Source organism: Hyaena hyaena, unplaced genomic scaffold (genome assembly GCF_003009895.1).
Source record: "Hyaena hyaena isolate Hyena2069 unplaced genomic scaffold, ASM300989v1 scaffold_111, whole genome shotgun sequence".
In the NCBI taxonomy this organism is placed as follows: Eukaryota; Metazoa; Chordata; class Mammalia; order Carnivora; family Hyaenidae; genus Hyaena; species Hyaena hyaena.
Genome location: NW_024080743.1, coordinates 1,485,796 through 1,513,458, shown reverse-complemented (window position 1 = coordinate 1,513,458; position 27,663 = coordinate 1,485,796). Strand labels below are relative to the sequence as shown.

At 43.5% G+C, this 27,663-nt stretch overlaps 1 protein-coding gene across 3 annotated transcripts in view; it reads left to right on the top strand.

Moving 5' to 3' along the window:
• Positions 1-27,663, top strand: part of TGFBR3 (transforming growth factor beta receptor 3) — a 208,871-nt gene that overhangs the window by 132,002 nt on the left and 49,206 nt on the right. For all 3 annotated transcript variants that reach the window (XM_039236461.1, XM_039236462.1, XM_039236463.1), the window contains 3 exons: positions 20,767-20,950; positions 25,623-25,791; positions 27,501-27,648. In XM_039236461.1, coding sequence (XP_039092392.1) covers positions 20,767-20,950; positions 25,623-25,791; positions 27,501-27,648 — 501 coding nt within the window. The remainder of the gene's footprint in view (positions 1-20,766; positions 20,951-25,622; positions 25,792-27,500; positions 27,649-27,663) is intronic.

Sequence of the window (27,663 nt, the reverse complement as noted above, 5' to 3'; positions counted from 1 at the left end):
TCTCCTCCCAGGTTACCCAAAGAGCTCAGAGTTGTGGAGGGAGAAAGGCCGTCTCTTGATTCTTTGTCTAAGATGTAGTTATTATTTATTTGCTTTAATTTACATTATTGGCATTCATGTAATGCCTGCACCACTGTCTTAAAACTGTCTTTACTTTCCAGGTAGAGTTATAGCACTAAAACTATAGAGTTTTAATGTTTTTTATTTATTTCTAGGAGAGAGAGAGAGAGAGACAGCATGAGCAGGGGAGGGTCAGAGAGAGAGGGAGTCACAGACTGAAACGGGCTCCAGGCTCTGAGCTGGCAGTCAGCACAGAGCCCGACGCGGGGCTTGAACCCACGAACCGCGAGATCATGACCTAAGTGAAAGTCGGACGCTTAACCGACTAAGCCACCCAGGCGCCCCTTAATGGTTTATTTATTTTTGAGAGAGAGATAGAGACAGAGTGAGCAGAGGAGGGTCAGAGAGAGAAGGAATCACAGAATCTGAAGACAGGCTCTAGGCTCTGAGCTAGCTGTCAGCACAGAGCCTGACGCGGGGCTTGAACCCACAAACTGTAAGATCATGACCTGAGCTGAAGTCAGATGCTTAACCGACTGAGCTACCCAAGCTCCTCCAGGATGACGTTTTAATTTAACTTGACATGTCTGTATTACTGTAGATGCCCAAATTTAAAAAGGGAACATTTCATAATTAGTTAGCAGGGACATTGTTGCTCTAAATGTCTCAGCCACCATGAGAGTGACTAAAAATATTATACTTTATACTGTCCAATGAAAATATCTGTCTTTTTTTCTGTCAAATCATTCCAGACCTCCTTATGATTTCAGTGCGGACAAGGAGGAGCATGTCAGGCAGGGAGAATATGGGATTGAGTTTCCTCTGTGAGTGTAGTTCCATTATTGAGTTGTTCTGGTTACATAGGAAATGGGATGAAGGGTGATTGTTTCATCGTCAAGTAGTGAGTCTTTGAGTACGAGTCTCACACATGTGTGTGCTTGTGCACACGCACATGCACAATGGAGTTGTCACAGCTGTATAGATTTACTTTTGTGGGGTGTCTGGATGGCCCAGAGAATACTGAGTAGGTTAAAGCTGTCATTCCATGCAATTAGAAATAAGAATAATCCTAACCTCCCTGTCTGGCATGTTGAAACTACAAAGAAAAAGCTCTTAGAAGAGTTTTTATTTATGAAATCATTTCCACACTGAAGAAAAAGCATAGCTCAATGTGGCAATAAATATCTGAACATTCAACCTGAGTTTGCTAAAAAAAAAAAAAAAATCAGGACAATACTAGTTTTTGTTAAGAAACAGCTACAATTTGAGTACACATTTCACCAAAGAAAAATCTCACATGGCTAATAAGCACATGAAAAGATGTTCAATATCATTAGTCATTAGGAAAATGCAAATTTAAGACCACAGTGAGATGCCACTTCACACCTGCTAGGATGCCTCTAATAAAAAAGGCAGATAATAACAAGAGTTGTTGAGGATGTAGGGAAATTGGAACCCTCATAAACTGCTGACAGTACTGTAAAATGCTACAAAGTGGTCAAAACATAGGTCTACAGAAAAAATCTCCCACAAATGTTCTTAGCAGCATTATTCTTAGCAACCAAAAAGTAAAAACAGCCCAACTATCCAACTGATAGGTGGGCTAAAAAAAAAAAAAAAAAAAATGTAGATCCCGGGATCCCGGGCACCTGTGTGGCTCAGTCAGTTGAGCATCCACCTTTGGCTCTCATGATTTCATAGTTTGTAAGTTCTAACCCTGTGTTGGGCTATGTGCTGACAGCTCCGAGCCTGGTGCCTGCTTCAGATTCTCTGTCTCCCTCTCTCTCTGCCCTTCCCCCACTTGGCGCTCTGTCTGTCTCTCTCAAGAATAAATAAACATTTAAAAAAGTGTAGATCTATGCAATGGAATATTATTTAGCCATTAAAAGGAATGAAGTATTAATACATACCACAATATGGATGAACCTTGAAAATATAGTTAAAGAAGCCACACACAAAAGGCCATATGTTGTATGATTCCATTTATTTCCAGAACAGGCAAATCCGTAGAGAAAGAAAATAAATCAGTGGTTACCAAGGCTGGTGGGAGGGGAGGATGAGGAATGACTACTAATGGTATGGAGTTTCTTTTGGGAATAGTAAACATGGTTCTGGAATTAGATAGTGATGAATGGACTACAACTATGAATATGATAAAAACACTGAGTTGTACAGATTAAAAGGGTGGATATTATAATATGTGAATTATATCTCAATAAAGTTGTTAGATAAAAACTTGCTCTAGCACTCTTTTTAAAAATTAAGGTATAGAGGCACCTGGCTGGCTCAGTCTGTTAAGCGTCTGACTTCAGCTCAGGTCATGATCTCATGGTTTGTGAGTTTGAGCCCCACATCAGGCTCTGTGCTGACAGCTCAGAGCCTGGAGCCTGCTTCAGATTCTGTCTCCCTCTCTCTCTGCCCCTTCCCTGCTCATGCTCTGTCTCTCTCTCTCCCGTAATAATAAATAAACATTGAAAAAATTTTTTTTTAATTTTAAGGTATAAAATCAATGAACTGGGGTGCCTGGGTGGTTCAGTCATTTAGGCATCTGACTCTTCATTTTGGCCCAAGTCAGGATCTCATGGTTTATGAGATGAGCCTCTCATTGTACGTGGAGGCTTCTTAGGATCTTTTCTGTCTCCCTCTCTCTCTGCTCCTCTTGTGTGCAACAGGGGAGATGGGAAGAGACAGAATCCCAAGCAGCCTTGGTGCTGTCAATGCACAGCCCGACATGGGGTTCCATCTTACAAACCAGAAAATCATGACCTGAGCCGAAGTCAAGAGTCAAACACTTAACCACCTGAGCCACCCAGGAGCCCCTTAATCTTATTTATTGTGTATTCTAAACCTGAGTGCGCTCTCCTGCAATGTCTACAGACTCGGAGCCCTGAGACCAGTAGAAATTCTCAAGATGACACATAAAATACCTAATCCAGGGGCCTTACAGAGCCTTTTAATGTCAGGCTTGGTTGCTTTGCATGCTTACAAGGAAGAAAGGTTTCTAAGATAAGGAAATCTCAAAAAATAAGCAGTGACTTCTTCCAGTCCATTCTTGGGATTACTGTGCTGCAGCTTATATTTTCTATCCATTGACATTAAAAAAGGAAAGAAATGTATGTACACATATATGTGTTTGAGTGGAGGTACGGAGTGGGAGGGGATACTGCTCTCTAAGATAAGGTTTCCAGAGTTAACAGAGATATAGGAGACCCATTAATTTTGAATTTCAAATAAACAACAAATACTTTTTTTTAGTAAGCCCATATGACATTTGGGGCATACTTATACTAAAAAACTATTCATTGTTTAACTGAGATTCAAATTTAACTAGCTCTTCTGTATTTTATCTGACAGCTCTACTCAGAGGCAACTCAGGATTTTCTTTCTGGTTAACACCCTGGCCTGGGTACCAAGAAGCCTGAGTACTGAGTGACTGTGTCACTAACTAGTTCTGTATCATTGGACAAAATCACTTACTTGGGCCTCAGTTTCCTCATCTCTAAAGTGAGGAGGTGGCACTAGCCAGTCTCTGAAATTCCTCTCAGCTTTCAAACTCTCTGATTCTTTGATAATATGAATGCTAGATATTATATCCCAATTTAATTGGAAACAGAAAATGGTAATCTGAACATTGCCTCTTCAGCAAATCCAAGTAAATATCAGGGCAGGGCAGTTGAAAAAAAAAATGAGAGAAACTAAATGCTATGCTATTGGCTTTGGAATAAAAACAAATCAAAATTTAATCCTAATGAAAAATGTAAATTAATACCAGGACCAGGCTTAATATTTAAAATCTAGTTTTGTGTGTCTGAGAAGGGGGAGGGGCGGGTGAAGAAGCAGGTGTTGCCAAAATCTGGTTTATTCCTTTTACTTAATCTTGGCGGCGGGGGTGTGGGGGGGGACGGTCTAAATATTTGGGCCTCTGCCACCAAACCACAGGCAGTTCTCTGGTCCGCACTGCAGTTTGGATCACTGACAAGGCTCAGTGAAAAACAAGTGCTATTTGTTTTCCTGTGCCCAGTATTTAACTGGAAATCAGAAGGCGAAATTTCCAATCAGTTGTTAAATAGCCCCAGATGTGTGCTTAGCTCTGCTCTAGGAAGGGACATGCACAGCCTATACCACAGCGCATGCCCAGGCCTTCCTTTTCATGGCTCCAAGTGATGTGTAACTGAGAGTCGTAGTATCCAAAAATGCTCTTTGAATAACTCAGGCATTCAAGTTTGGTTGTGGAGGAGGGAATTAAAAAAAAAAAAAAATCCCTGTATTCTCCACTATGTTGCATTTAAAAATCTGGAAATGATTTTTTTCTTTTCGAAATTCCTCCTTTCCCTTGCTTGGCAGTTCTCCCCACATTTAGAAAAACGTTAGATTAACATACCTGGTATGACGATTTCTGTATCCACTTGTTCATGCATCCGACACCCAGTTTTGAGTGGCTGCAGGATGCTGAGGACTGTGCTGGGTGTGGAGGGTTCCAGAGAAAATTGGAAAGGACTGTCTGCCCTCCAGAAGCTTCCCATGACATAGGAGAGATGGTGAAGATACTGGGAATTGCATTTCAAACAAGTTTTGATGTTTTTATTTTTATTTTTGAGATTGAGAGAGGGGGAGCGTGAGCAGGGGAGGGGCAGAGAGAGAGAGTGAGACACAGAATCCAAAGCAGGCTCCAGGCTCTGAGCTGTCAGCACCAAGCCCGACGTGGGGCTCAAATCCACGAACTGCGAGATCTGACTTGAGCCAAAGTTGGACGCTTAACAGACTGAGAGTCACCTATGCGCCCTGGGAATTACATTTCATTGTAAGAAATACCATTGTTAGGTCCTGAAAATTGGAAGCAACAAGACTCTTCTTCCAAATGCAACAAAGGCAGCTCCCTCCTTGCGACTGACAGGAGCAGCATGAGTCAGGGTTGTAGGCGCAAGCACAGGTTTTTGCTCAACCAGGAATGTCATTCCTGTATACCAGACTAGTATACAGTGTATACTACTGTATAGACGAGGGCTGTAGATACACCATTTTGGATTTTCTAGTGAGGCTTTCCCCAAATAAATTCTCTCTCAAAGGCAGATTAAATAACTAAACATGTCAAGATTGGTTCTTCTTCTTTTTAAAAACCGTCTCTTGTGGAATGACTCACTGTGCCCTGTGGGATAGTCCAAGCGGTTGTGTACCATGCATTTTTGTTCCAGAGCCTGCTTATCTGTTGGTTTTGTGGCTTGTCCGTAAGAGCCCTAATTGTAAGGGGCTTGATCCTCTCATGAACTAGGGTCAGTCAACTACTATATTTCCTAGGAACGAGTTTCTGGCCCATTTGTGGTAAAGAGAGCTCTTCCTAAATGTCACTGTGGCAGTTAGAGCATTGGAATGAGTCCAGTTTCAGTTGGTAATCCTGGTCCAGAAAGAGTTTTTTGGAAGACTTCCTAGGATTTATCTTAACTTGCTGGGTTAAGGCTTGTGAATGTTGCCAGTGAGTGGCCCCTTGGCCTTATGAGGTTTGCCTGGGTGTATTCTTCCTGATCAAGACATCCTGTCCTGGAGGGTTCACGCAAGCGTAGACTTTTCCTGGCTCCACTGGACTTGCTGTGTCATGTCTGTGTGCAGGCCTGGGCCCCAGCTCTGTGAAGGCTTTGCTTTCATTCAACAAATTGAGGTTAAATAAATGCTATTTCACCAAGGAGAGAAGGCTGGGTTCTTCGTGTAGAGTCCCATTCCTTCCTTGAAGGCTTTGCTGTCTCAGGCTACTCTGACAATCTGATGGATCTGCCCTTCCGAAGCTTTGGGAAATTGTATCAAGCATTATATGTCTGGTGCTCATGGTTAATGTCATAGGCAGCCTCCAAGGGGCTGTTTGGTAGAAAAACTGAGTGTTTTGTTAAGGGAGGTTGCAGAATATTTTTTCATGTAATAGGCAAGAGAGAAACTTGTCTCCTGGGAAATTCCGGTGAGGCCGACTTGAAAGCCTGTGGCTGTCCCATGGTCATCTCCCTGCAGACAGTGAGGCCCCTGGTAAGCATTCCCCGCAGGTGGCCTACAGCCCCCATTTCTAACGGGGACTGCGTGATGGCCTGATTTCCTTCTGGGCTGGAGGCACTGGGCTTATTTGAGGCAGCCCAGCACTGACACTCCAAATCTCCATCATCCAAACCCCTGGCTTGGAAGCTGATTTCTTCAGAGGAGGAAGGGGTGCCTTTAGCCTTACTTGTTTCTTTGTCCAAGGGAGAATTTATAATCCCAAGAACAGTTTTTGCTCTTGGTTTTTGCCTTTGGTGTGAACCCCCTATCCTCAGATGGCCTCTTAATGCCACCGGGCCACAGAGTCCTCCTTACTCTACTTCTGCCTTGTCCCGTTTGGGTGGCAAATGACACACCTGTGATCGTGGGACCCAGAGGACACCTGAAAGTCAGGGGCTTAGCCATCTGCCATCTCTGCCAAAAGCCCAAAAAGCCCATTTGATCTCCAGCCCTTCTGTGTTTATGTCAGAGTCTGTTCTGGAGATGCTATAGTTTCTGGCTGATACAGGCTGCTGGGTTATGTTCAGAGCTACTGTTTGGAGCCAGCACTGCTCCAGTACTTGAAAGCAGGGTTCATATATCTTTTTCTGAAAGTTTGGACAAGAAGACTACAGTCCAGTCACAGTGAGGAATGAATTATGGCCTGTCAGCTGTCTGATCTGTCAGACAACCCTTGTGGCCCATTGTGAGGCTATGTATACATGTATGCGTACATTTGACAAACAGTGCGTGAGCCATGTGCTTGGCACTGTTCCAAGCACTTCACGTATATTACCTTATTTAACCTTCATAATAAGCCTGTAAAGTAGGTACTATTATTATCCTCATGTTAACATGAGGAAATCCATTTCCACAAAGGGAGATTAAGTTAATTTGTGCATGATCACACAGCTAGTAAATGGTGTCTATAACCCATGTATAGGGCTTAGAATAGTTCCAGGCACATAGTCAGTGCTTGATAAATGTTAGCAAGAATAATAAGTATTTTTTCATGATAGGGATTAGTAGTTTGGGTGAGCTTTTCCCCTACTTTCTCCCTTTTCATCTCCCATCTTGGACTTTGATCCTGGGTTTGAATGGGAGCAAATCCATGTAGCCAGAGATATTGGAATTTAAATGTCCACAGTCTTTTGGCCCAGAGTTTCCCTTTTCCAGAGGAAGGTACTGAGGTTGAATGATTTCCCCTAAGATCTAGATGCAGAACATGGTCCTGATCACAACCAACTACGTATAACAATATTTTTCCTAGATACTTTATTCAGCTTTTGAAATACCGTCAGCCATTGCCCTACCACTGACTGGAGGTTAGCCACAGAGGCTGCTGCCTTAAAAATAGCATTCTAAAAGCGATTCCCCTCCTCCCTAGTGTTTTGAGCTGTTTTTTTCCTCCAGTTTTTCCCCCTTTGCTTAGAGCCCCTGCCATTTATTCCTCAGTCACAGATAGTGCAAAGAAGGTAGTCAGGTGGCCTCCTGAGGGATGTACATAATCTAAATGCCCCCTACTTTCCAGAGACCTCACTGGGGGCAGTCACACCACTTGATTCAAGGGTGTGACTTTGATGTCCTCTGTAACCCTGGTCTCCAGCCTGGAGCCACTAATGACTGTCCTAAAGGCAGGGTATCACTCACCAGATCCAGTGAGGAGCTGGTGTGAAATTGCCTCTCTGGTTTCATTTCAGCAGAGTGCTGTGAATGGCTTGCTACGGTACTAGGATCTAGGTATTTTAGTTGGGTGAGGGTATTAAAATTGCTTCTTGATCCTTTTTCTGAGAACATTGTCCCCTGGGCTCCTCTGGATGGCCTGTCTCTGAATCAGCTTTACCAGAATGCCCTGCTTAGCCCTCTGTCCTTCAGCCACTGGGATCATTTATTTATTTATCCAAGACAACCTGGAAGATGAAGGTGAATGTAGGAACATGGCCTGCCTTTGTTGAGAGCTAATGTTGGGAAGGTCAGGAGGGCTCCAGCCATTTTGGGGGCTGAAGGACCTACCTCCACCGTGCACCCCTGAAGGAAATATCCTTTAGAACCTTTTTTTTCCCTCAAGTGTTCTTAGGGCTGGGGTTGCTAGGCCAGAATACGCATCTCCACTTCTCTTGCAGCTTGCATCAACCATTCACAGAAGCTGTATCAGTCAGTGGTTATCCAGAGAAAGAGAACCAGTAGGGGATATATAGAAAGAGAATTCTTGCAAGGAATTGGTTTATGCCATTGTGGAGACAGGTAAGGCAAGACAGAAATCTGCAGATAGGTGGTCAGGAAGGAGGGCTGGAACTCTCCAGCCTGAGTGGAAGCTGCTATCCACAGGTGGAATTTCTTTTCAGGGAAGCCTCAGCTCTGCTCTTAAATCCTTCAACTGATTGAATCAGGCCCACACAGATTATCTAAAATAATCTCAGTTAGTTATTTATCTGATTATGGCTTTGAATCACACCTACAAAATACCTTCACAGCGACATCTAGATTAGGGTTTGATTGAATAATAGGATATTATTGGATATAATGACTGTCCTAAAGGCAGGGTATCACTCACCAGATCTTGGATCTCACCACTTGGATAGTCAAGCCAAGTTGACATGTAAAACTGACCATCACAGGCAGCATCTATATCTTAAATTTATACACCCTGATAATTCTTGCCAACATAGATCTACCATAGTTTCTATCCAAACATTTTCAGATCCCTTGGCAGCTTTTGTTGTTTACTATACCCAATCTTTCTTCTTCCCGACAAGCAATTACTTTATTCCCGTAACAGTCATCACTATTTATGTCTGCCCCTTCCATTCCCATTCTCCCCTACTTTTTCCAGCTGAGGTCCTTAGGCTGCTGGGGAACGGGTAGAAAGAGAAGGAAATAAACGAACGGGGAGAAAGTCTCTATGCAAAAGTCAGAGAAGGGCATAGCCCCCTGCTTTGCCTTACTGCTTTCCCTTTTCATTCTCTTAAAAGCCTGGATTTGTATTGCATAGTTTTTGGAATCTAACAGACATTTTATTTTTTTTTTAAATGTTTTATTTATTTCTAGGAGAGAGAGACAGCGTGAGCAGGGGAGGGTCAGAGAGAGAGGGAGTCACAGACTGAAACAGGCTCCAGGCTCCGAGCTGGCAGTCAGCACAGAGCCCGACGCGGGGCTCGAACCCACAAACCGCGAGATCATGACCTAAGCGAAAGTCGGAAAGTCGGACGCTTAACCGACTAAGCCACCCAGGCGCCCCTCTAACAGACATTTTAATTCTGCACTTGTTCCTTGCTAAAGCTATGCAATCTGGAGCTTTATGTAACTTTTCAAAACACTAGTATCTTCAGTTGTCCCATGTGAAGATTTAGAATCTATGAAACATTCACTTAGTAAGTGATCAGTGAGAACCTTCCTGGTTATTGTCTCCCAGTGTTCTGTTGATAGGAGGCTAGGTGAGGCTCTGTCTATCTAGCTCTACTGATTTCGTGAGGCTGTTCGTTGACCACTCCATGGTAGTGGAGTAGAAACAGCTCTCGAGTGGGGAAGAAAGCCTCTGTTTCTGTTGTCAGACCTGTCTTCTACCAGCTGTGTGCCTCGGGCAGATCCTGTCGCTTCTCTGGGCATTAATTTCCTTGTCTGTAAAATGGAACTTAGATTATCCATCTTGATGAAGAGGAATTCTAGGAACCTATTAGGAGCCAAACATTTATAAAGTTCAGTTTGTGCCCTTAAACCTGGGTTGGAAGATTGAATATAACTTAAAAGGAAAATAAAAGAATCTTCCCTAGTAGGGGATTTCCCAGAAGCATGTTTGAAGGGCAAAAACAGATTGAGGATCATGGCAAGTAATGATAATGATGTCAGCATTTTATTTTTTCCTGAAAAATACCCTTTAGATGGCAAGTGCACTCTAACTTTTAGAGTCATGCTCATCCTAAAATCCTGCTAACACTGGCAGATGAGAAAGGGTAAGTTTAGGAATCTGGAGAGCTCATTTTGTAATACCTTCAAGTGTCCCTGTGTGGCCTGGGACTCTACTTTGGAAAACTCTACATTATAAAACAGCTCATGCTTCATTAATTTGGTAACCTGTGTGGACTGAGTCTGTCTTTCAGATGGAGTGACATATTTTGCTTCCCTTTGTATATTCACATATACTATCGTTTCTGTAACATTTCCACGGGAGATGAGAGGATTGCTTTTGTAGTGGCTTACATTCCAGTCTGTGCATGTTAATAGTTGGAGGGCAGCATCTCAGAGCTTTCCTCTTGGACATGTGTAAACATGTTGGTTGTTAAGAACAGAGGGCCATATCAATCCTTTAGTTCTTTATATTTCATTTCAACAAAAATAAAAATTAAAAGCAGAGGGTGCCCACCATGAATGTTTTAAGAAAAAGTACTGAATAATAGTTTTAAGCCATTTTAATGGGAGAAGGTAACCTAGTTGTAGACATAAAATTAAAATCACCCAAGAATTTTTAAATGGTTGCATGGATGTGTGTTTCTTGAATGCACAATTGGCAGATATCATAATCACATGGCTCATGAATATGTAGCATTACAAATTAGGACTGTAGGTTCATGGGCATGGAAGTTATTATTTCTTTAAAACAAACTTTAAAAAAAAGCATTGAGTCATGATATATGGTTAATAGAAAACATGTTTCAGCTCATGTTTCATGTCACGTGACTTTGGAGGAACTAGGCAAGCACAGCCTTCCCAGGAATTGGGTAGGGAAAACGTGATTTTCCTCTTTCAGTGTGTAGGCTTTCGTCCTCATCTGGGAGGTAAACATTTCAGTACTGTCCCATTACTTTATGTTAGTTTGTTTTTACTGGATGGACTTTGTGCACAAAATATACTAAAGCAACATCTCAATGCCTTTCAGTGTAGGCACTGTTAGAGGAGATCTAGGACCCATCTACCATAAATCTGAACCTAAATTCTAGAGAAATGCCTATTCTACTTTATGTCTTTTTTCCCCTCTAGAGCGGAACTAGCAAACACTTGACACGGCAGGTGTTTTGGAAATGTGGATGTGTTTTTCTTTGCTTTATTTGTTTTCCTTGTTTTGCTCTATTTTCCCAAGTGGGCAACTCCATAAAGATTTGTCTGCACAGGAGTCAGGGAAAAGGGATAGGAATGGTAAAAGTTAGGGATAAGGCAGGATAGAAGAGGCAGAGGAACTGATCCCGATTGTCCACACACTGCACTTTCATCAGTGCCAAAGTCATGTAGATGTGTGAAGCTGGGTGTGTGAGCAGAGCGGAGCAGCCCCACCTATGTAACCTGAATAGCAGGCGCTCACCCAGCCCACAGCCCAAGCTCCCACATGGACCACAGCTGAGCTATAGGGTGTTGTGTGTGTGTTTCCTGGAACAGATTTTCCTCTGAGATGTCAGCAGACTTTTCTTCATCTTTGGGGAGCCATGTCTCCTCTGATTTCACAAGGCCCATTTCTTTCTTTTTAGACGTGCAAGAAGATGACTCTATCCATGACTTGGCTTTACTCTCTCCTTGTTTGTTTGTTTTTTTCTTTCTATTTTCTACCATCACAGATGAGAAGATACTTGCTTGATCTCTATGCAGTCCTGTTCGTGTTTGCTTCACAAAGATTATTTGGGATTTAAATAATATCTGTATCTATGGCCTAGAGCAGTGGTATGCACTGGAATCATGGGATGGTGAGAGGAAGGTTATAATGCAGTTTCCTGGACCCCACCTTCCCACCCATGCCGGAATCTCCAGGGTAATTTTACTGGTCTAACGATCACACTCCATGAAGCACTGGATTTGAGATGGTTCCTTAACACTAATTTATGTTCAGAGACCAGATCAAGAAGCAGATGGATGGATGGATATTATCAGTATTTCCTTAGAGTCATAAATGTGAACCACAGAGGGAATTTAAAGTCTTCTGTTAGTACATTTAAAAAGTAAAGGAAGGGCACCTGGATGGCTCAGTTGCTTAAGTGTCTGACTTTTGATTTCAGCTCAGGTCATGATCTCAGGTTTGAGAGACTGAGCTCCAAGTCTGGCTGTATGCTGAGAACAAGGAGCCTGCTTGGGATTCTCTCTCTCTCTCCCCCTCTTTCCCTGCCCCCACCCCCGCACAGGCTCACCCTCTCCTCCTGTCTCTCACTCCTTCTCTGTCTCCCTCTCAAATAAATAAACTTAAAAATATATTGTTAAAAAGTAAAGGAAATAAATGAACTTAATTGTAATGGCATATGTAATTTAACACAGTATATCTAAATATTACCATTTAACATGTAATCACTAAAAAAAATCATTGAGATTTCTTCAATCTTGTGCTAGACGACACAGCACAAAATCTGGTATGTATTTTACAGTTACAACACAGGTCAGTTTACTTAGCAGTATATCAAGTGTTCAACAGTGTGTGGCTACTGGCTACTGAATGGGACAGTTATAGAGCAGGAACAGGGTGCTCAGAACCATTGGCAGACACACATAGATTTATCAAAGTGCTCGTTCTCATTTCTCCACTACTTCCGTATATGAGTGACCTCAGAATCCTTCTTAGCACGGAATTCCAGCCAGGTGCTACCAGTTAATTGGACCTCAAGATCCATTCATTCATTAAATACTTCTTGAATATCTTTTCTATACCGAAAACTATTTTCGGTGCTTGGGGTATACCCATGAACAGAGCACACAAAGATCCCAGCCTCTGAAGGAGCTTACATTCTGGTAGGAGGAGATGGGCAATAAGCATAATAAATAAGTAAATTATACGGTACTTTAGAAGGTGATTATGCAATGTAATAGCAGTAAGAACATGCAAAGCAGGTTTGGGGCCAAATCAGGGTTGCTAGAGTGGAAGCCGCTGGGTGTCGGATTCTAATTTCAAATTGGCCCCATGAGAAGATAACATGTGACCAGGTGAGGAGAAACTTCAGATGAGACTTTTTTTTTAATGTTTATTTATTTGTGTGTGTGTGTGTGTGAGAGAGAGAGAGAGAGAGAGCAAGGGAGCGAGAGCGAGAGCATGCATGAGTGGGGAGACATAGAAAAAGAGAGGGAGACATAGATCCAAAGCAGGCTCCAGGCTCTGAGCTGTCAGCACAGAGTCTGACGCAGGGCTCGAACTCATGAACCAGGAGATCATGACCTGAGCTGAAGTCGGTTGCCTAACTGACTGAGTCACCCAGGCGCCCCCAGATGGGCCTTCTTTATCAGGACTGTTCATCAGGGAACATTGTTTATAAGGTGAGGACAGTAAAGAGGGAGTCGGGATAGGATGAGTGAGTCCTTATAGCGTGGCACCACCTTCAGCAGAGTTTCTCTCCCCTCTCACTGAAGACCAGAGCAACTCGGGGGAGGCCCACAGGGATACTATGATGCAACCACCAGGCCTCTGAGTCAGCTGATGTGCTGAGTTAAGTGCTAAAACAGAGAACATCAGTTCCAGGAAAATGGTGGCTGCACCCACCGGCCAGGATTTGCTCACCTCACTAGGACTTGGGAGATAAATCTTGGGGCTCCTGTGGATCTGCTTAGGACTTTAAGAGTTAAAGTTTAAATGCAGGTGTGGAAACAAAAAGGGCTGTTGCCTCTTTGCTTTTTTCTTGCTCTTTTGGACACGGCTGTTGAATCTGATCCAGAAAAAATAATAAACTTGGCTCTTGTTGCCTAGCCGTAAGTTCTTGTAATAAAACTCCCAGCACTGGCAGATAGAGTAATGTTCTGCTCTTAAAAAAAATCTGGTAGCGTAACCAGAATCTACAATACAAACATCGTGCGTGGTTTAAGTAGGGAAGAGCATTCAAGACAGGAGATGGCTCACTGTGCATCTTGGTGGCCTGGGGTTTTTGGGCAGTAAAGTGCTTCACGTTTGCCCCTTCCTGCTAGGGATCAAGACTCTTAGAGCTCTGTGCTCTGTTCATTCCCACAGGAAGATGTTTGTCATGTCAGGGAATGTCAGAGGATTGAGTTTTAATTAGCAAGCAGGGGGAAGGTTTGCTGAATTTGGGGGAGGACATGCAATGATGTAAGAATTTGTTTTTAGGTGGAGGTATTGGGTGAAAAGGCAAATTATGGCCTTTAAATGTTGGCTGAAAAATCATTTCCGAGGGCAGTGAGGGAAGTAAGGCGTTTGGGTTACAAGAATGAAGAAACTATGGCATATCCTTTCCTGTAAGTAACAGAACTGAGTTTCATTCAGCATGCAGTTATTGAGTTCCTGCTTCGTGCCAAGCTCCGTGCCAAGCTCCGTGCCAGGCAGGCCCCAGAGATTTAGAATGAACAAGGTGCTTTCTTGGCCTTTGAGCTGTTGCTCTTTATCAGTTTTACTGATAAATAGTCACAGTTCGTGCAAGAGAGGGGCTTGGCTAGAGGTGTGACAAGGCACCTGTGCACCGTTCCTCCCTGAGGACAGAAGGGGAGTCTGGGAGTCTTCATAGAGAAGGTGGTTCTATGGGAGTTCAGGGAGCAGTTACCAGGTGAGGAAGGCCGGGAAGAGCAGTCCAAGTGGGGATCTGGATGTAAAAAGACTCAGGAGCCTCAAGTAGCAGGATGTGTTCTACCATTGAGTGATTCCCCGGTGAGTACATTGGAGAGTGGTAGGAAGTGGAGCAGGCAGAGGCCCTCCCTGGTCATATGCCATTTAAGATGCTTAGATACTGTCCTGCATCATCTTGAGTTTACACTTTAGAAGGATCTTCCAGGTGACAGAGTGGAGGAGAGATGGAGGGAGACCCAACTGGAAGATGGGAGGTTACTGTAACGGTTGAGATGCAGGTTGCTTGAGATACAGGGCCAGAAATGAGGCGGGGGGGGGGGGGGGGGGGGGGGGGGGGGGGGGGGGGGGGGGGGGGGGGGGGGGGGGGGGGGGGGGGTGGCATGGCAGGAACCCACCAATAAGGTGGAGTAAATAGAAAATACCTGCCATTTTCTCCAAATATAAAATCCTTGCTCTTAAGAATTTTTTAAAACAAATCCATATTCACTCATAGTTATTTTCCTTGAAGTTGTGATTGTAACCCCTCCTTGTATTAGAAAAAAATATTGTTTTTTGCTGTTCTCTTTACATCTATGTTCTTCCACAGCCTATAACCCAAGCCAGATTCTAATAAGGATACCATACCCCGAAGATCAGGTAGGGACTAGAGCACCGAACAGTGGAGATATGACCATGATAGATCATGTGTTTATTTCAGCAGGGCTCTCGACAAGTTGTAGCATGATGCCCTTACAGACCAGGTGAGGACAGCTCTGTGGGGGTCCTTTGTAGCTGCTGAACAACCTGGGACCCCAGCATCTTTGGGTCAGCATGAGAGTGTACCTGTAAGTCACAGACCTTAGCCTGATCTCATTCCACTGCTTGGGGATTTAGATGCGTACATAGAAGGCATGCTTGTGAAATTCAATGATACTGACAGCTAGCAGAATAAGGATTTTTTAAAAAATGTTTATTTATTTATTTTGAGAGAGAGAGGGGAGGGAGAGAGAGAGAGCGTGCATGAGCATGGAAAAGGCAGAGAGAGGGAAAGTGAGAATCCCAAGCAGGCTGCACTCTCGGCACAGAGCCCAGTGTGGCACTTGATCCCACCACTGTGAGATTATGACCTGAGCCGAAATCAAGAGCTGGACACTTAACCGACTGAGCCATCCAGGCACCCCCAGAATAAGGATTTTTATGTGTTCTCCACAGATTTGAGATATGGGTCTAAGGAATAAATATAAGACTTTGTATTTCTTTGAAAGAATCACTGGTATAAGGGAAGGATGCAAAGAGCCTCAACCTGGTACAACAAGCCCTGGGGATTTAGGTACCTCCATCTCTACCACCACCTCCCTGCCTGAGCTGTGTCTCTTTCTCCCTGAGACTATTGCAGAAGCCTACTACTGGTTTCCTGCTCTTGTCGCCCTTTAGTCTAGACTGGCCACAGCAGCCAGAGTAATTTTGTTAAAGCGTTAGTTAGATGTTTTCATGAACTCTCAGTGGTGGCCCATCTCACCCGGACTAAACACCACAGTCCTTACCAGCAGTCTGCAAGGTCATATTGGACCTGCTAGGCTCTCTGGCCTCTCTGACCTTTTCATCTACCCGACCTCCCCTTCCTCCACCCCAGTGCTCCAGCCACACTGGCCTTGCTTCTCCCCCTTCCCCTTGCCTGACCTTTACACTCGCTGCTGTCCAAACCGCAGATGCTCTTCCTTCTGACCTCCGCAGGGCTTGTCGCTCCTTCAGGGCTTTAACTGCACCGTGACATTCTCAGCTGGACTTGCCTCATGACAGCATTTAAACCTTCTCTCCTCTCAGGTTATTTTGCTCCATAGCACCTCTTAGGATATTACATATTTTACTTATTCATTTTTCTCCTCTGACTTCCTTAGTAGACTGTATGCTCCACAAGGCCAGGGAGTTTCGTCCGTCACCTTCGGTGCTGTTACCCCAGCACCTCCAAGAGTGCCTGACACAGATGAAGCAGGCGCTCAATTAACATTTGGCAGGTGTATATTTAACATATAAATTAATGAATATGAGATAACAGCAGGGTTCAGCTGATAGAAAAGCTAATGTGACTCTGGACCTCATGCAGTATCCACATATATATAGGAAAAGATTTATTATAAGGAATTGGCTCATGTGATTATGGGGACTAGCGAGTCCGAAATCTGCAGAGCCCATGCCCCAGTTTGAATCCGAAGGCCAGCAGACTGCTGTAGAACCAGAAACAGCTCACTCAGGGGGAGAGGTCAGGCCTTCAACTGATTGGATAAGGCCCACACACGTTAGGAAGGGCAGTGTGTTTTACTTAGTCTACTGATTTAAATGTTAATCTCATCCACAAAAACCCTCACGGAAATACTCAGAATAATGTTTGAGCAAATTACTAGACACCCTGTAGCCTGGTCAAGTTGGCATATAATTAATCATTATAGTGCCTTTATCAAGCCACACCCCAAACCCCAACTCTTGTCCTGGGCACCACATTTCAGAAACCATGCTGGTGAAGAACTGACAACCACAGTATCTGAGGAGGAGTTGAGGGCTGGAAATAGTGTCCTGAACTGAAGTCATGATCAGAGTCAAGCGACATCTTTCGATGTTTGAAGGCTTGTCTCATGGAGGAAAGAAGAAGGAATTCTTAGTCTGGAAGGCACAGCTCAGACACGTGGGTGGAAGGCAAACCTCACAGAGAGAACAGAAATCTGCCTCGGGAACTGGTGAGGTCTTCTTTCTGGCAGGGTTAGCACAGAGGTCCGCTATGACCGGGAGTTAGAAGTCTCCTGTTCGGTCTTGCTCCCATGCTGATTCTCTGACCTTATGTTCGCCATTAGCTTCTCTGAGGTTTCCTCCTCTCCACTGTGGAAATCATAGTAACCTAGCTCATAGGTCATCCTGAGGATCAGATGGAAATAACAATACCTTCTAAAACTCGGTGGGGGCTGGGGCAGACTTCTGTCGGCGTGCCACCTTGTCAGAGCCAGGAGAACTGGTGGTCAGAGGAGTGCTGACTAACCCCTTGCCGCAGCAGAAAATTTCCACTGACCTGCAGTCAGGGACATTTCACTGCCTCTGGCAGCTTGGCTTCCTTCTTATTGGAATGTGCCTGAGGAGTGGCAGTTAACTCCTTTTCCAAATTCCTTAGCTGTGAGCGTTTCAACCTTATTGCTGCTGGCCCCAGGAGAAGACAGACTTGAGCAGGGTTGGTGGTATGTGGAGGGATCAGCCAGGAGTTGGAGTTGCCCCTTCTTGAAACATCGGCCATGTCATATCATTGCTTTTCAGTTGCTTCCGGGTACATTTGCAAGTTGCTCCTTATTTCTTCTTTTACTTACACTGTTTATTCTGCTCTGAAGAAATGTACTGTAGGTACGATGTGTTTAAAACTCAAGTGCTTTATTTTATGGCTGCAACACGAATGAGGACGAAAGGAGTGGAACATCCAGGGATGGTTGCCGAAACATTCAGAACTGTGCTGGCAGAGGGACAAAGGCCTTTGCACTGTTGTGGGTTTTTCGGTGACAGGCTTGATAAAAATGACTTTTTAGCACAAGTGGTTTTCAGTGAACAGAAGATTTTGCTACAGGGCTTAAGTCATAAAAATCAGATAAACACTGAAGTTCAGTGTTGGTGAGTAGCTAAGTCTCAGAGCGTTTCTACGTAGGTTGGCATGGTTATTGTTTGGCAGGTAAATGGTTCAGGAACGTTTTCTTCTGCAGGCATTGTTCAAAACAAAGTTGAAACTAAACAGTCCCCACTGTTTTGCTTATATATAACTGGCCTCAGGACATTTAGCAAATGTCAGCATTCTTCCCAGCACTTCGTGGTACCTGATACATAGTAGGTGTGCACCAGGTGATAAGTATTGTTAGAGGCCATGGTTTATGTCCAGCTTAGTAATGATTAGTTTTGGGCTTTCAAAACCAGGAAGCTTCTCTTATTCTTTAAGCACCGAACAGCCCAAATGCTAGCATAGAGATGACTGTCAATTTGAGGATTCAATCTGGGGATGCAGTAGATGTTGAATGTTAGCAACATTCGGTCAAAGTGAAGACCAGATCTCTCAGGGACAGTACTATTGACATTTTGGATCATTCTTTATCATGGGGGCTGCCCTGTGCATTGTAGAATGTTTAGCAATATCCCTGGCCTTTGTTCGCCAGGTGCCAGTAGCTCTTCCCTCCCAGTTGCGACAATCAAAAATATTTCCAGACATTGCCAAAAGTCCTCTGGGGGACAAAATCGCCCCAGTTAAGAACCACTGGTACAAAGGAAGCTGCAAGGTGCCCACGCTGCCCCTGACCTATAATAGTGCTTTTTAAACTACGGATCACTCAGTTCCATTTAAGGAAGGGCTTCTCAACCAGGGCTGACCTTTGAAATCACGCAGGGAGCTTTGAAATTGTCTGAGGTCTGGGTTTCATCCCAAAGGTTCTAATTGTTCTGGGGTGTGGGCTGGACCTCAAGACATTTAGAAGCTCTTAGATGCTTCTGCTTTTCAGCCAAGAGTGAGACCACAGCATTAGTAGGTCATGGATCAATTTGGCGAAGAACGTCTTTGCTAGCATTTAAATATACACAGTAGTGCCTGCTGATCTGCAGTTTTGCTTTCCATGGTTTTAGTTACGGCTGATCAATCTCAGTCCGGACACAGATGCTCCTCCTTCTGATGAATTGTCAGAAGGTCTGTAGTAGCCTAACACTGTGTCACTATGCCTACGTCCTTCATATCACTTCATCTCCTCACGTAGGCATTTTATCATCTGATATCGCAAAAAGGGTGAATACAGTACAGTAAGATATTTTGAAAAAGACAGACCACATTTATTTACAGCGTATTGTTTTAGTTGCTCTATTTTATTACTAGCTATTACTGTTAATCTCTTACTGTGCCTAATTGATAAATTAAACTTTATCATAGGTAGGTATGTATAGGAAAAAGCATTGTGTACGTAGTGTTCACTGCTGTCTGTGGTTTCAGGCATCCACTGGGGGTCTTGGGAGGTATGCCTCACAGAGACGGGGGGACTACTGTACCTATATATAATTGGAAAGAAAATAGCAGTGCCTAGCACAGTAGTTAGGGTACATTCTATGTTGTATATGCATTAAGGTTGAAAACATGGCTGTAAGCAATAGAACCCATAAACAAAACCCCTGCCCTCAGCCTGCTTTTAGTCTGGTTATTTGTAACCCCTTTCAGAAACTCTTTTGTTCTTTGTTAATGATAAATAGTTAATGTGAAATTTAATACATTTATAGCTGTGTGGCTTGGGAATTTGTGAACCTTTTTGCTGACAGTTTGAGGTTTCACCCTGACATTCATAAAATCAGTTATTTTTATAAATGCTAGCCAATAAAGATGACATGCATATTTTCACCAGCAACTAAATTTGATAACAGTGCAGCAGCTAGATGATAATTTTCCTCCTTTGTATGTGTTAATTATATATACCATAATGTGCTAGGTCAGCGATGGTCTAGATACATCCAGCAAGAATGTGGTACTTGTATAAATTATCCTGAGAGTTTTATTAGGATCTGTCTAACAGCCTCTTGACTTCATTATCTGTGGGTGTTTGGGGGTTTCACAAAACAAACTGTAATATACATTCATCTCACTTCTAGGCAGCAGTGTAAAATGGTAGAAGACTGGCAGTCTCCAGCCATTGTTTTTATCTCAGTGCTCAGGACAACACAAACCAGGTGTCTGTGGTGGTAACTGTCAGTAGATGCTGCAGTTATGGAAGACTTGGAAGTCAAGTTCACTTGCTAACAGAACTTTGATTGCTTGCCCTGATCTTGAAGCCCATGACATGACCATGATAACACTCACCAAGGCTTTCTGCTAGACTAGAAACTCACTACTTGCAATGTTGGCCTTTAATTTAGGTATCAGGAAACACAGTAATGATCATTCTTGTGATAACTCACAATGCACTCTGCAGTCTCTTATCACAGAGTTCTTTACAAATTCTAGTGGCACAGTCCTGCCTCATTGGTTTCTTAACAATATCAGTGATTCTTTGCATCATTGGTAGCTTTGTTGTTTCCTGGGAGAAGTAGCCTTGGGACTGCTTCTTGAATCAGCTGCTGAAAAAAGATGATCTGCCTGTATAACAAAGAGAAGAGGTTAGATTGACAAACACCCATTAGTTGTCTGATAAGTGCTTTCTCTAATTATGATTGGCTCCAGGTGACTCCGCCATATTAAAGATGTGCCTTGTTCTATTCTGTTCTCTTTGCTCTAGGTGTCTCAGGGTTCCATGGTCCAGTTTTCATCAGGAAACTTCTCCTTGTCAGCACAAACAGAAGAAAAGAGATTCCCTTTTAGAAACGACCGTCTGTTAAATTGGGCTCGAAAGGAGTACGGAGCAGTCACTTCATTCACTGAACTCAAGATAGCAAGAAACATTTACATTAAAGTGGGGGAAGGTAAATTTTATGTGGTTTCAATTAATGACTGATTTATGACAATCACTGTTTTCTTTTCAGAGACCAGGTGGTTAGGGCAAGGAGTCCTAGAATTGCAGAATGTTGTATCTGGCAGGGACCTGAGAGGTCACCAGGCCTGCTCCCCTCACACCCCCTCCTTTCTTCCCTTTTTCTCCCCCCTGAGGAAACAGCCCTGGTAATGGCCAAGCAGGAAGTGGGGAGTAGCATGGTTGAGAGGGGAGAGGAGGTTGTGGTGCAGGGTTTAGAAGCCATCTACACACAGAAGTTGGAACTGAATCCGAGGTGAAGGAACGGAGGTGATCACTAATGGGATGAAAGAGGAGTTGGCCAGATGAGTCAACAGTTAGGGCTTCCTCTTACCTGTTGATCTGCAAACATTTGAAACCAGGGTTGGCTTATGATCTTGAGACGTGGGTTAAATTTTGGACAATAGCAGAGGAAAAGTGCTTGAATATATTTTTAATACTAATGCCCATTATAAGGACAAATTATTGGAGAAAGGAACTGTGTGGCCTTGATAAGAGATTTACCAATTTTAATTTCCTTGCCTTGCAGAGGGATATAAATATCTGGTAACTCATAAAAGCACATTTTTAAAAATAACTTCTTTCATCATTATTTTTAGTTGTGTATATTTGGAGCCCCCATTAGTTACTAGAAATAACAGCTCTTGTGAATGAGTCCTTGTTATAGTCAGGTGATTATGTGAAAACTGCATTTCAGGTCTTCAGCGTCCATCGGCTTTCTGTTGAATTCGACAGCATTTGTCACCTTTTTCACAGACAGCATGGCAGCACGGCCTTGCTCATTGCTTGTTTCCAGCCCATTCTTAAATCTGGGCTGTTTGACAGATGCAGGAAAGGTGGACACTGGAGTGTGTGCTATGTGCAAAGGCCATATCAGATGCTTTCTTTTTGCATGTGCCCCACTTAACCTCACCAGTAATGCTAGGAGGAAACCATCACTTCTACCATTGTACAGAGCGGGTAGGGGGGAGTTAAGCTAGCTTGCTCAAATCCCTATTTTTAGCGAGTGGTGAAGTCAGAATTCAAACCCAGGTTTCCTGACTCTCAGGTCTAATGCTTGTTTCCTGGTACTGTATCTTAAGTCTTAGCTAAGTAAGTGCAACCTGAAAATGCAAGTAAGCCACCTGGATGGAAAGACTTGTTTAGCAGAGTAGAGAGAGGAGTTTTAAATCAGTGTTGGATTCAAAACGTTGGAGTTTGTTACTGAACTCTTAGGTGGTCAGGTAGCTTACAATAGAGGTCAGCTCCCATTGGAACAAAATGAAAAACTTCTTTTAACAAAGGTTCTAAGCCCTGGCCAATGTCCTGCATTTCTGAAGCAGAATTCTACTAGTATAAAAGGATGTTGATCACCTGCTCCCCTCTCACTTGGAATTTGTTAGAATAAGAAAATGTGTTACAGTAACATTTAGAGCTGTTGAGCTGTTCTCTTGGCAGTGCATGAACTTTTATGCACAACATTTGCCTGCCTTGAGAGTGGGGGTTAATTAAGTGACTTCCCCAGGGCCAAACACTGAGTCAGGAAAGAACTCAAAGGACCTCATGTCCAGTTCAGTAAAAACTGGTGACTCCTTGGTAACGCCTTTGGAGCCCCTGAAACCTAGTTGCAGCCACGAGTCGGGTATGAGTGACTGGTGCACTCCATGGAGAAGAACAGGTGGGGGACGTGAGGGTCCTTAGTTCGGTGGACCACAGGGTGATGTTTTCTATCACCATGGATCAGGCTCCACTGACCAGGACTCACCATCCAGCTTCCCAGAACCTGATTGTCTTTGGCTAGCTGCCTCCAGGGATCCCAGGCCATGAGCCTCTTTTTGCTCTATCCCCAGTGACTCTCACATGTGGCCCCTGCCCCAGCAGCATCCTCATGACCGGGGAATTTGTTAGAACTGCCAGTTCGTGGGCCCGCCCAAGACCAACTGAATTGAAAACTCTGGGGGTAGGGTCTAGCTGTCTGTGTTTTATTTAGCAAGCACTCCTGGTGATTGGGATACACGCTCAGTTTGAGAACTACTGCTCTAAACCAGTATACCTAGAATGGAAGAAATAAGGACTTTCCATTCTTATCCCAGCTGGTCTCATTAACTGTGAGACTTCCGGCACCAGCACCCCTCTGATTTGCCACGTAAACCTCAGTTTCCACAGCAGGAAAATGAGGACTTTGCATTACCTCCCAGGTTCCCAGAGTATATCATTCCAGTTCACAAAGTCAGTCATCAATCCTTTCCTAAAATATAAATAAGCATGTGACTTTTCCCCCCCAAAACTTGCCAGGTTTCTACTGGGGATTCCCCTTTGTGGTTTCCTTTCTACTTGGCAGTTGGTGTAAGTTTTGATGCCAGGCACGTGGAAGGTCATTTGGGGGGAAAAGAACTCAGACACACACATGTATAAGCAACAGAAAATGATCAGCTTATTAAACCTAGTGATAGTGGCACCTGGGACTTGAGCCCTTATTAATAGCAACTTTTTTTTTTTAAGTTTTATTTTATTTATTTTGAGAGAGAGTGCACACCCAAGCAGGGAAGGGGCAGAGAGAGAGGGAGAGAGAATCCCAAGAAGGCTCTGTACTGTCAGCACAGAGCCCAATGCAGGGCTCAATCCCAGGAACCATGAGATCATGACCTGAGTTGAAATCAAGAGTCAGACACTTCACCGACCGAGTCACCCAGGCCCCGCAGAAGCCTTTGTTACAAAGCTTTCCTAGTGGCTTAGGAAACAGACCTTTCCTAGTGGCTTAGGAGGGTCACAGCATGGGTGAGTTTTTTGTTATTTGTCTCAAATCTTACATCCTTGTTTGTTAATTCAGGAAACCTGTGCCCTCTGCCTACTATATGCCAGATCCAAACCAGACCCACCTATGAACTGAACTGGATATACAGGCCAGAGTCCCAAGAGGGTCCTCATCTCTTGCGTTCCAGACCAGCCTGGCCCTGGCCCATGCACACACCCCCTGACTCTAGATTAAATTTCAGTCTTGCTACCCAATATCATTTTCCATCCTGTGATCTGGGGGAGGCATCCACAGGGCTGCAGCTGCAGGGTGTGCATTCCTCATGTGTTCATCCGGTAAAACCCTCAGCAGATGTGGAGAGGAGGCTGCTCCAGCTGCCTGAGTCAGTGGAGCCCTGGCCTCTTCTCTCTAAGGGGGTCTTCAGGGAAGAATGCAGAGGGAGGAGCCTGGGCCTGTGGTGCAAGGAGCTTGCATGCTGGGGCCTTGTGAGCTCCTGTGGTCCCCTCTGTTCTAGGCCTGGTGCTGAGGGTGCCCTGCTGCACGGAGCCACAGTGCCACTGTGTGTGCTGATATGCACTTGATGGGGGTCGGGGGCAGGGCAATATCAACCCGATCTTGGGACCTCCTGGGCTAATTCCTCTCTCCTAAGTGAGACTTGCATGTGAATTTGAACCCTAGCATCCTGTCCATTAAATGAAAGAGGCAGAAGTTTGTTTCATTACAGTGCCAGGGCTCTGATTAATTACCCCTTCTGAAAAAAAGTTTGCTACACCTAGAACTTCCTTGACATTGGTCCCAGCTGTCACCCTGCCAGCAGTTTCAAGTTCTGTTTAAACATTTAAACCGCTGGCTGGAAATCCCATCAACCACAGTGCTGTGTAAACGGCATGTGCCCTTGCGGGAGTATCTTTAGACTCTTGGTACTTGTATCACTTTCCCTGGTGGAGGTGATGAGCAGCTCTTAGCACAATGAGATGATGTTTGTAAAAGCACCTTGTACACTGTAAAGTGTTATAAAAGCATTAGTCATCTGTACCAAGATTGTGAGAAAGAGTGAAAGTCTGCCCTCACTGTTTTCCCCAAACTCCTTCCTTCAGTCCTTAGATCTATAGTGCTATGACAAATAAATATGAGGGAATGATTAATTCTATATAGCAGGCCACAGAATTGATTAGGTGGTTGGTTTCCCTATTAATCGAAATAGCAAACATCCAAGGAGGAGCATATCTGGTTAGATCATTGATTTCAGTGTTGAGTATGTGGACTATGAAATAAGTATTGGATTTTTAGTTGAGAAGTACTTGGTAAACAGATGACAGCCCAGGTCTGCAACTCAGAAAAGGAGTCATGATCTAGGTACAGGTTGAAGCCCTGGGAGCGATGGAAGTCATTTGGGAAGAATATGAGACAAAAAGAAGATTGAGGGAGGAACTGAGTTCTCAGTCTTGGTGTTGTATCATGATCAACTGTGGAGCTTTTCAAAAAGAAAGCTTCCCTAGCACCACCCTGCCCCCCAGTTCTTCTGACTCAGAATCTCTGGGATGGAGCCCAAATAGGTGGATTCTGGTGTGCACCAAAGATTGAGAATCGTTGGTGTTTAAAGAATGGGCAGAGGAGAGGGAACCAGTAAAAGAGACGGGAGATAAGTCAGAGGAAGTGGATGAGGACAAAGCAGCATCACCAAGAACAGGAAAGGATTTAGACCAAAAGAGGCCACTAGAATTGGTCAATAGGAGGTGACCACATACGAGAGATATTTCAAGGCAGTGGTTAAGTTCTAAGGCCCTCCCTAGGGCTTGTGGTTCCTTCAGAGTCACCATCACCTTCTTCCCTTTGAGTCTGGTTACCATGTAGCTCAGTGGTGTGATGGATTATCCTATGTTTCTTTCAGATCAAGTGTTCCCTCCCACATGCAACATCGGGAAGAATTTTCTCTCGCTCAATTACCTTGCTGAGTACCTTCAGCCCAAAGCAGCAGAGGGTTGTGTGATATCCAGCCAGCCCCAGGATAAGGAAGTACACATCATTGAGTTAATTACCCCCAGCTCTAACCCCTACAGGTAAGTGAGTGAGTGAGTGAGTGAGTGAGCGAGCGAGTGTGCATGCACTGAATTGAAAAGAGATGAAAATAAAGATCTTTGCTGACTTGAGGCAGCGACTCACAGCCCTACCTGTGTAGGAGGGAGACATTCATGTGTTGGGTGAATTAACAGAAGTTTTGAAGAAGGGAGTGAAGGCACCAGTGGTATATTTTATTTTCTGCATTTGTCTCTCGATCCACTGTATTCTAGGTGAGTTTCTGAAACCTATTCTGAACTTTCAGGCACTAATTACAGGACAAAATAATTCTTGCTCCATCATTATCTCCTTTGACTGAGGTTATCCCTGATAAAAAAAATTATAAAATATGCCTTATTAACATAGTTATAATTTTAATCACATTCTGTTTTTAATAAAATTCCATTCATAGCATCCTCAGAGTGCATTTGCATTCATAGCTGTGTGTGCTATGAAGGTGTGCGCGCGGCGTGGGTGTGGGTGTGTTGGGGTGTGGCCCTCCATGACACACCAGAGAGCCATTTGATACAACCTGTCTCTCACTTATGTTCTTTTTCTCCCTCTTCCAATCTTAGCTTCCTGCCCCAGGACTAGAAACTTAACCTTCCCTACCAAAAATAATTAGGGAATTAAAAAATGAATAAATAGAAGAAAAGTGGCTCTTTCTCCCACTTGAGCTTGCATTCCCGTGGACCATTGACTTAAATGTAAATTTATATTGTAGAGGGATTTCAGAGTTAAAATTCTAATCAGATTTTGCTTTCAAAAGTGAATAAACTACACATCAGTTTTGGGAAGATTCCATTTTGTCCCACATGAAGAATTTTATGGAAAATGAAAAGAGAGTGGGAATAGAAGCAATCTGGCAAACGTGCTTAGATATTAAGCCTCAGGCTTCATTTGAGTGTATCATTCATCATATGCTTTACAAGTGTGTAAAACCAAATGGAAAGAACGACTTTTCTTTAAATTCAGAATGACAGAGATGTTATTGTTTGGTTAAAAAATATTCTCTTTTATACTGAATTCTTAGAAGTTTGGGTTGAGTTCATCAATTTTCCAGTAATCACTTGGTTGACCATCTGTTTTCTTTATTTTAATAACTGTATATCCAGAAGTTTGGGAAGGTAAGTGCAGATATGACTCTGTAGCAAATGTTAATGGTTTATGCAAACCTTATATAAGTCAAATTCTCCAGCCTTTTGACTTGTATTTTATCTTAAGTGTCCCAGTTGTTTGTTTGGTTGTTTTTTTCTGCTTTTTGGGTTTGTTTTGTTTTGTTTATCCTACCCAGCCTCCTCTCTCCCTCCCACCTTCAAGGATTTTGAGCATATGCAAATTGGAAAGGAAAGTTACACACTGAAGGTGTTGAAGGTTGAAAACCAACAATTCTGCTTTAAAAGTAAACTCCTGGTTGCCCAGATCCATTTCAAACAGTGGCTGCCTTAAGTACCCGTCTTTTTTTTTTCCCCAAAGAAGAAGAAAAATTTTAGTGTCTAATTATCAGCAGGCTTATTTTTCTATTGTTATGTAAAACTATTTTGTTTTGTGTGCACTAACAATCTGTTTTGCACATGTCATTTGCCTGGGACCAACTCCAGCTTTTTAATCAACTGGCCAGACACTGGAAACATGAAGACTTGGAAGAGAGGAGATAGTTGCAACTCTCTGGCATTTGGGTTCTAACTTTGCCTTTGTTTTCCATTCACAGTGCTTTCCAGGTGGATATAATAATTGACATAAGACCCTCTCGAAAGGATCTTGAGGTGGTTAGAAATCTCATCCTGATCTTGAAGTGCAAAAAGTCTGTCAACTGGGTGATCAAATCTTTTGATGTTAAGGGAAACCTGAAAGTTGTTGTAAGTTGATTGAGC